The sequence below is a fragment of the Terrapene carolina genome, unplaced genomic scaffold (genome assembly GCF_002925995.2).
Source record: "Terrapene carolina triunguis isolate 2854851 unplaced genomic scaffold, T_m_triunguis-2.0 Scaffold397, whole genome shotgun sequence".
NCBI lineage: Eukaryota > Metazoa > Chordata > Testudines > Emydidae > Terrapene > Terrapene triunguis.
The window spans coordinates 656,439-665,959 of record NW_020664748.1 but is presented as its reverse complement, the minus strand read 5'-3'; the positions used below and the strand labels follow the sequence as shown (position 1 = coordinate 665,959).

The 9,521-nt window shown below is 66.2% G+C and overlaps 1 protein-coding gene across 2 annotated transcripts in view; it reads right to left on the bottom strand.

Moving 5' to 3' along the window:
• Nucleotides 1–2,631: 2,631 nt before the first annotated feature.
• INTS3 (integrator complex subunit 3) overlaps nt 2,632–9,521 on the bottom strand; it is a 57,195-nt gene continuing 50,305 nt past the window's right edge. For both annotated transcript variants that reach the window (XM_024207449.2, XM_029912954.1), the window contains 4 exons: nt 5,516–5,616; nt 4,879–4,951; nt 4,324–4,480; nt 2,632–3,677 (listed from right to left, as the gene is read on the bottom strand). In XM_024207449.2, the coding sequence (XP_024063217.1) occupies nt 3,600–3,677; nt 4,324–4,480; nt 4,879–4,951; nt 5,516–5,616 (409 nt within the window). In that variant the 3' untranslated portion in view covers nt 2,632–3,599. The remainder of the gene's footprint in view (nt 3,678–4,323; nt 4,481–4,878; nt 4,952–5,515; nt 5,617–9,521) is intronic.

The following is a 9,521-nucleotide window of genomic DNA, read 5'->3' as shown; positions in this document are numbered from 1 at the left end:
CCCGGGCCCGGCCCCGCTGCAGGAAGGGGGCTGTTCCAGGTCCAGGCTCCTTGCAGCGCCTCCTACGGCGAAGACGTCCTGGATCCCCAGTTTTGGCCCAGAGCTAGAAGACTCTGTGAGCAGCCAAACCCAGCCGGGCCACAGAGCAGCGGGTAGCGCAGGCTGGCTGTGGAGGAGGGCTCCGCGGGAGCTGGGGGCACATGGGAGTCCGGCTGTCAGTGACCCAGGCTGCAAAGCCCAAGCGCAGGGTCTGAGCAGGGGGAGGTGGCCCCAGCCCGGGCCTGCAGCGGGACAGAGCGGCCCCGGGGAGCAGTGCTCTGCGTCTGGTGTCTGAGCTCCTCGGGGCCGGGACTGTCTTTGACTGCCTGGGCGGTGCCCGGCCCCACGGGTCCTTATCTCACCCCGGCTCCAGGCCGGCGTCGAGCAAGGCCCAGCGAGATGCTGGTCACACAGCAAGGCCGAGCGGCTGGTTCCACACCCCCCCCCGCAGTGCAGGCTGGGCTGACCTGAACCCTAGCCAAGTCACTGCCCCACTCCGGGCCACCCGCGCCCAGCCCGAGCTGGGGGCAAACAGCCCTTGCACCATCGCCGGCTCCTCGGCCAGGCCCACGCCCAGCCCTGCGAGTCAGCGGAAAGCGGGGAACGTTTCCCCAGCTCACGCCCAGCCGGCCTGGGGGCTCCGTTCGGCTCAGGGGCAAAGCGCAGGGTTCCCACAGCTTTTCCTAACGGGAGCCACGTGAAAAATCTCTGGTCGGCTGCAGCGAGCTGCCCACGCCTGGGAGCGCAGACCTGACTCCATGGTGCCGGGCTGGGCTCTGCCTCGTGGATTGGGGTGGGCAAGTAGCCCCTGTGGGAACCGGAGGGGTCACTGCGAGGGCACAGCGCCAGGCGCACGCTGGGTTAGCTGTAGCAAGGCCCTGCACACCCGGCCACCCTCGGCCCCGGGCTGTGCGGTGCACCCGCGTTCTGCCTGCTGACGCGTGTACGTCTCGCCTCTCCCAGTTGGTTTCAAGCAGCTTTTGCAGCCCCTCCCCAAGGCAGACGCTGTGCAAAGAGGGCCATGGCCGCCCCCCCGTCCCTGCCCTCAGTCTGCCCGGGTCTAAGCTCTGATACCCGGGTGGACTTGGCAGGGAGGAGGGGGCTGGGAAGGTGAAAAATCCCTTTGCCTTTCTACGTGGGGCCGAAAAGCCGCAGCTCGCTCCCTCCTTGGCCGGGGGGAGTTTCGGAGCAGGGCTGAGCAGGAGAAGGCAGCGCAGGGGGTTTTCCTGCCGCGTTCCCAACATCTGCTGCTCGAAGGAGAAACACACGTGGGGCGGGCGCCAGGATTGCTGTGGCTTGGAGCTGAAACCAGAAGAAATAGGGGAAAGGTTAGGCGGCTTCCACAGCTGGAAACAGAGCCGAGCCAGCAGCAGCCCACGCTGGAGCAGCCTGGGCTGCCAGGGAGCCTGGGCCGGGCCCTGATGTCAAGAGCTGCGCGCGGGGCTGCACCAGGCCCCACAGGCCTAAGAACCGCCCCAGAACAGCCCAGTTGTGTTCCCTCCCTGCCCCACGGCCCCGCTTCCCCCCATGGCCGGGGCAGTCCCTGCCCAGCCAGCACCGGGAAGGGGCTGGCTTGTCCTGAGCAGGGAGTTTGGCACATTCTTCCCCTTGGCAGCCCATGCGCTTAGTGACGGCAGAGCTAACAACAGGGCTATGGCCAGGGGCCCGAGGAACGTGCCGGGGGCACCACAGGGGCCTGCCACGTCTAAACCCACCCCACAGCAAGGAAGCGGCCATACAGGCCGGGCTCCACACAGTGCAGTGCCCGCCGAGGGGCCTCCACAGGGAGCTCTGCCCTGGCCGATCCTGGCACCATTTCTACACCGCGTGCCGCTGCAGCAGCTTGTCCCCTGTGCATTTCAAACCCCAGCAGCAGTGTCATGGGGTTAGAGCAGGACACTGGGAGCCAGGACTCCTGGGTTCTCTCCCCAGCTCTGGGAGGGGAGTGGGGTCTAGTGGGTCAGAGCAGAGGGGGCTGGGAGCCAGAACTCCTGGGTTCTCTCCCCGGCTCTGGGAGGGGAGGGGGGGCTGGTGGGTTAGAGCAGGGTGGGCTGGGAGCCAGGACTCCTGGGTTCTCTCCCCGGCTCTGGGAGGGGAGTGGTGTCTAGTGGTTAGAGCGGGGGGGTGGGAGGGACTGGGAGCCAGGACTCCTGAGTTCTCTCCCCAGCTCTGGGAGGGGCGTGGGGTCTAGTGGTTAGTGCAGGGGGCTGGGAGCCAGGATGACTGTTTTGGCCCCAGCTCTGGCATGGCCTCTCTCCGTGACGTTGGGCAAGTCTCCTCAAGCTGCCTGGGCCTCCGTGTGTTTCCGGGCACGGACAATACTCGCCTGGTCCCAGGGGCCGGGTCTGCAAGGCAGCAGGAAGCGGCTCGGGGGCCAGCTGCTCTGTGTGTGTGTGTGTGGGGGGGGGGGGTTGTTGGGCTGACCACAGGAACCACCAAAGCTTTGGGGGGCAGAAAAGAGCCGTTCACTTGAACGCCCGGCCAATGGGGTCTCCCCAGGCCCAGCCAGAGGCAGACGATGCCCGTCCCTGTGCCAGCCACTCTGCCTCGCCCATGGGCACAAACCATCAGGCACTTTGTACAAAACGTTGGACAGTTTTATTGTAGTTTTAAAAACACTTTAAAAGGCGAATCTCTCTGGGGAAGAGCTTTGACTCTCCAGCCTTGCCGGGCCGCCCGCCTGTGAACAGTTCTGCCAAGCAGGTGTCGTCAGCACCGGTGCGGCCCGTTCTGCTCCTCCTCCCAGCTTGGGGGGCTTGGCTCGCAGGGAAGAGATTGGGGGGCAGTGGCTGCTCATGGGGTTTGGCTCTTTTCGGACTCCCAGCCCCAGCTCGTCCTGCTAGCAGCGAATGGGCTCCGGGTGCTGGTCTCTGCCCCGCTGGCTGGGCTTTCCTGGGCAGTGCCCGCTCCGCGGCAGAAGCTAGAGGCTGTTGCGGGGCCAAGGCTCTGGATTGTGGTGAAAATCGCAGGTGGGAACTGAGCCAGCACGGCCAGGGAATGGTGGGCAGGTGCCCCAGGCCGTTGGCTGCCCTGGCACAGGTAAGCCTGGCATCCCCTCCTGGAAGCGTCTCGGAGCAGCAAGCCAGTTCTCACTATTTATTTACATTTCTTATATGAAAATAGGAGGCCTTTGCTCTGCAGCCTGTCTGGTTTCCTGTCCAGCCCCCGGCACGCAGGGGCCTGGCATGCCTGCTGCTGAAGTTGCCCCGGCTGCCCCCTCTCCCAGGGACTCAGGGCCGTGCCCCTTGGCCTGGCACCCAGAGGCCACGGAAAGAGGCGCTTGCTCCAGCCGGTCACCCCACAATTCCGTTAGAAAGGGACGTCAGCCCGGTGGGGCCGGGGTGGCAGCGTGGTGCCGCCGGCAGGAGGCTGCAGTCACGTGGTGGGTGCAGCCACAGACAGACAGCGTGCGCCTCGCTCGCTCCCAGCCTGGGGACCGCTTTGCCCAGCTGCTCCACAACCACCAGGGGCGGCGGCTGCTGCTTCGCAGGGACTTCCAGAGCCGCTGCTGCCACTTGCCACAGCGGGCCAGGGTGGAGCTGGGCACGGGGCCACGCCCCTCAGTCACTGTCTGAGCCCACGGCGGACGAGCCTTTCCGTTTCCGTTTGGTGGGTTTCGGCTTGGTGTCCTCTTCCTCCTGAAAGGGAGAGCAGGGGGCAGCCGTCATGGGCACTGCCGGGCGGGCAGAGGGGCAGGGCCCGGTGGGGTGGGGATCACGGGCAATGTCGGGAGGCGGGTGGGGGCAGCAGGGCCCAGTTGGGGGCTGTCGGCTGTCATGGACACTGCTGGGCGGGCAGAGGGCCAGGGCCTGGTGGGGTGGGGATCACTGGCAATGTCAGAGGGGATGGGGTGGGGGCGGCAGGGCCCGGTTGGGGGTTGGCGGCTGTCATGGACACTGCTGGGTGGGCAGAGGGGCAGGGCCTGGTGGGGGTGGCCCTCTGCGGGTGCTGCCGGTGAGGCTGGGGTCAGTGGGATCCTTGCTCCATTGCGCAGGGCTGTGGCAGAACCGTGTGGCCAGCATGGCTGTGTCCAGAAGCAGCCCCCGGAGCTGGCATGACTGAGGGCCCCGCCAAAGGAAGGTGGTACAGGGCGGCAGGAGCCCCCTATCCAGGGGAAGGAGCCGGGAAGAGCACGGGAACCCCACTGAGAGCGCTGCAGCCCTGCCTTGAAGCCCAGTGGGGTGAGGGCTCCCGGACGTGGCCAGACGTCCCTCGCTCCGTGGCCGGGACCCCGCGTGGTGCCACGCCCCAGCTCTCCGGAGGGCCCCTGGGGGTGGCACTCACCGAGGCGCTGCTGGAGGCAGACTCCTCCTCGTTGTTGGCTGGCTGGGCGGCGTTCTTCCGGCTGCGGGGGCTGGACAGCGCGGCCTTCCGGCGGCTCTTCGGGGGCTTGCTGGAGGAGTCCTCGTACTCCTCTGCCAGGGAGAAGAGGTCGCTGAACCTGGACCGAGAGCAAGCAGGGTGCGGTCAGGCTCTGGGCACCCCCAGCCCCACCCCTCCCCGAGTTTGCTCAGCCCCCCATGGGCCTAGGCCTCCACCAGCCCAGCTGTGCTCCCTCCTGGCCTGTCACTGCCCCAGCTCTCTGGACACCCCCCGTCACCCCCGCCTGCCCTGGGTGACAGACTATGCGAAGCCCAGTGCGTAGCCCCGGACTGTGTGAAGCCGGGCGCAGGCTGGTTCCTGCCTGGCTGCACGAGGGGCCCTGGGCAGGAACGTCCAGCTCTGAGTTTATTGCTGAACCCCATGACCCAATGCGCTCCCAGCACACCCCACTGAGCCACACTGCTTCCCACCCCGGGCCTGGGGGCAGTGAGCGGGTTGTGACAGGGCTGCACTTACTTCATCTTGTGGGCTTCGTCGCAGCTGGCCTGGACGTGCTGCAGCGCCTGCAGGATCGGCGTTTGGCTGAAAACTGGCAGGCAAGGAGAGGAAAGGCCAGTCAGAGCCCTACCCTGCCGGCCCCACTGCTGGCCAGTGGCACGGAGCAAGCCCGTCTCCCTGGCTGAGTCCGGAGGGACGTCCCTCGAGCGCCGACCGATGGCTGGGTCCCATCTCTGCGCCTCGGCTCCCCACGTCTACAGTGCCGGGTAACTCCGTGGAGGAGGAAGGGGCCAAGCCCCACGGCGCAGAAGCCCAGCCCGGCGGGGGAAGGAAGCGTTCTCCAGAGGCCAGAGCCTGGATGTTCTGCCCAGGCCCGTGGAATGCTGGGTCCCTCCCAGTCTCCGCTGACCCGAGCCAGGCTGGGGGGAGAAGGGGAGGGCAGTGCCCTTCCAGCCATGGTGCTAAGAAAGGAGACCCCGCAGCATCCCTGCCCATCACCCCAGCAATGTGTCTGTACAGCACAGAGCACAACAGGGTCCCCGGACCCTGACGGCCACACCCCGTCCCAGGAGCGACCACGCTGCCAACCTGTCGCCAGCCCCCCCCGTCTCCCAGCCCCGCCCGAGCCCCCTCCCACCGGGCACGGCCCACGTACAGTTCTGTTTGGTGTTGGTCAAGTTGAGCCGGAGGTTGTCCAGGTGCTCCAGGATCTGTTCTAGCGTCAGCTGGGCCAGTTTGCTACTTGAGCTGCGCAAGCTGAGGACAGGGCGAGGGAGGCAGAGTTAGTCCCTGGGGGGCCCCGGAGCCACCCACTGTCCCAGAGCGCCGCGGGGATCCCCCCTCTGCCTGGCGTTTGTAGCTGGGGTCCCCCCATTGCCAGGAAGAGGACAGGCCATGGCAGAGCAAGGCGTAGGGCCCCGCCCCACCCTCTTGGGGGACACCAGGCTGCTCCCTGGTGGCTCAGATCCCAGGGCCCTGCAGAAGCCCCAAGGCAGGGAGGAGGCGGGCTCAGCACCTGGCATGAGATCGAGCCCAGGGCTTGGCCTGTGAAGCTGGGGCCCCCGGAGGCTCTTCTGATCCCAAACCTTGTGCATCCCCAGAGGCTGCTCCATGCCAGGCCACTCCAGCCAGCACGCCTGGAACGAATCCTACGCCTGGCTGCGGGGAATGCGATGTCCTCGCAGTGCCAGTGCCGGGCATCAGCCGCGGGGGGCAGCTGGCTGGCGAGCTCGTTAGCTGGGATTAGAACGGCCGACTTATTGGGCCCGGAAAAAATAATGAAAAGAGCCCTGGTGTTCGCCTATCAAATGCTGTTAATTAATGAGGGGAAATCGAACCGAGCGGATGGAGCTGGAGATTTCCACAGGAACCGCTCCTCGGGGGGGAGGGGAATGGAGGTGGGCGGGAGGGGAATGGGTGGAGGGGGGGGGGCTGTCTTTTCGTTCTGTAGCCGTACAGCCCCTAGCCCAACAGACCCCTGAGCGGGCGGCCTGGAGCCCCTGTGCTACAGACCCTGAACAAGGCCTGAACGAGGGGAGAGAGCTCTAGGCTGGCCGCTGCGAAACTGGGAGCTTGTATCCCCCGCCCTGCGCTCCGGCCACGCAGCCAGACTCCCAGAGCCGCGCTGCCGGCACCAGCCCAGGGACCGTGCCCCGCACTGCAGGGAGCCGGTCCAGTCAGAGCTCGGCGCTAGGGCCGCTTCAGGACACTAGATGGCCCTTCTGCTCCAGGAAGAGCAGCGCCCGCAGAGCCCTGGAAGGACAGCGGAGGGCACTGTTCTCCCCCAACAGAGCTGGCTTGGGGCGTCGGCTCCGGGGAGCAGGACTGGACAAGGGGCTGTTTCCCCGTCGCCCTGGCCCAGCTGCTCCGGTGGCTGTTGGGGGCTTTCTGCGAGCCAGGCCCCTGGCCAAGCGCCTGCTCTCGGCCCGCCTGGTGTGGGAGGGACCAAGGACTGAATGAGACATGGACACCACGCTCCCATCTCCCCTCGAGTGGGTCCCTCCAGAACCAGCGTGGAGCGGCTGGGGCAGGGCTGGGCCCTCTGGGAACCCTCCCATGGGCGCTGCCAGCCTGCAGCATTTCTGTTAGCCAGGCCCTTTCTCCAGCGCTGGCGCTTGGGGGACAGGAATCCCCAGAGCTCTTTGCCTGGGACAGAGAACGAAGCCTTTGCCCCTGCCCGAATGGGAAAGGCCAGGCTGGGGCGGGGTCAGGGTCCTGGGTCCCGACCCCGTGCCCAGCTCAGTGGGGCTGCAGGACACGGCAGTGACATGTGTCAGTTACACATGCATGCGCCACGGCCCCTTCTGCCGCCCTGGGTGAGACGGTGCAGGAGAGGAAACATCGGCACGGCTCAGCAGATGCTGCCGGCAAGCCCAGCGAGTGCTGAGACACGGGCATGGGAGAGGCAGCTGCAGGGCCCAGCGCCCCCTGCGATCTGTGGGGAGTGTGGGCCAGTGCAGGCTGCTGCCAATGCGGACGAGCCTCGTCCCATCCTCACCTGGAGCATTTCACCGGATTGCCATCCTCAGACTGCACAGCATCCCCCTAGAGCCCACTCCCTCCACCTCAGCCCTGACATGCCCCCCCAGCACCAGGCCTGGACCCCAACAAGCCCCGATACTCCCAACCCCACCTGTGCACCTCAGCCCTGACCCGCAGCCCCCCCGGACAGTCCAGGCTCAGGCACAGAATTCATCTCCACCATGTGGTTGTTTTTGGCGACAACAAATATTCTCAAAGGACCGAGATCAACCAGCTCATTCCACCCATGCCTGCCCTAGGCAACCTGAACCATGGTGTCCGGCAGCGCCAGGCTGGTGCGTTCACTCCCTGCAGCAGCGCCAGGCCCCTCAACCCCGAGGGTGGCCTCTTGCCAGGGTTACCCTGTGCAGGGAGCGTGGGCTACTGCCTTCCTCTCTGCTCCCTGGCTGAGGACTCTGCTAGAGCGTTGCAGCGAGGGGAGGTCTCACAGGGCATTTGCAAAGCATCAGTCTCTCTCTGGAGCGCCCATGGGGCCTGCATGCCCCCGGGATGCTCCGAGCACAAGCTGGGCTCGCCCTGAGCCCCACACCACGGGGCGCTGCATGGGACCAGCCAGGCTGAGAAAACCTGTGTGAGCACAGACACCGAGAGCTGGGCCCAAGTCACTCTGGGGTTTGGGGTGGGAGGAGGAAGGGGCTGGTATTCCTTGTTCACTTCCCGTCCTAAACCATTGTGCACTTTTCAACCGCTGCCATGTTCCACCCACGAGGCAGCTGCATTCCTTTGGAGGACAAGTGACCCCTGTTCGCTAGTGAATGCTGGGGAACGACAGGTGCTGGAGAACGCTGAGCTCCGGCCCAGCCTGCGACACCGCGAACGTGAGCTGAATGCTCTCCCCCAAACGAGGCGGGTAACGAGTTCAGGATAAAAGGCCCTGCAGCCTTCTGGGCGTCGGCTGCGCATCGGCTCAGCTGGGGGCAGGCGCGACATGCAGCGGCCATGGGACAAGCCTTGGAGAGCGGCAGCTGAGCCCGCGCTGGCTTCAGGACACTGACTGCACAAGGCCTGGCACCTCTAGTCTAATCCCTCACCGGGGCAGGGGCGCCAGCTCTCTTGTTGCCCACCAAAGGGGTCCTGCCAGGCCTGTGGTGGGCCAGGCCTGCCCAGGATGCGGATACAGGCGGGCAGCCCCCGGGGGACTGAATGAGGGAGGGAGGCAGAGCCCTGGATGTGGGGCTGGGTCACAGAGGAGCTTGAGGCAGGCTCTCCCCCCACATGGGCACAGAGCCGCTCCTAGAGGGGGCTGTTCTGTGACAGACGAATCCAATGAGAACCAAGGGGTCATTCTGCCCCAGAAGAGAACCCCCGAGCGGCTGCAGGGAAGGACAGCAGCGGGAGGCAGGCTGGTACCTCACAGCCCCACCTGCCCGGAGGTGCTGGGGGCGGGGGGGAAGTTACTCCTGAGCGCGCCAGCCAATGGTTTGCTGTAAATACCTGCCTGGATTTTAGTTATTAGTTACCACGGCCGCGCTCCGCCTCGCCTGGATGACGGGAGAGAGCGGTGGAGGTGGCTGGGGATGTGTGCGGGCAGGGCCGGGGGGCCTGGCCTGGCCAATGGGCCCTCGGCAGCATTACAGCTCCAGGAGAGCCATGTGGGGAAGGAATTTCAATGCCTCTGAAGTCAGACGGATGTGGGAGGTGAAGCTCAGTGCTGGCTGAGGGGGTGTTAAGTGAGGGCCAGGTTCTTTGGGTCCGTGTGCCCAGCGCTGCCTCTTCCCCCTCGGGCCAGGGACTCTGGCCACGTCCCCACTGTGCAGTAAGCCTGGGAATGCAGAGCCCGGGCAGTGGAGACAGCCTGGAAAGGAAGCTGCAGGACCAGCGTCTGCTCTCCTAGAGGGAAGGTGGAGGCAGGTCCTGGGGCCCTGGCACGCCGGGAGGGTGTAGGGAGGGGATTCCCACGGCTTGCCTTCGCTCTCGGACGACGACGTGGCTGGCTGAGCTCTGAGCTCCTGGCCTGTGCCCTGTCCTCAGACTCCCCTGGAAGGCAGGGCAGAGGCTCGGCTCTACTAGGTTCACACAAACTGCTTCCTAAGCTGTGACTGCAGGGGGCGTTGGTGCAGCCTGTGCTTCGGCTTGCTCCCCCGGCCGGCCCAGGCCTTTGCTCCCCCGGCCGGCCCAGG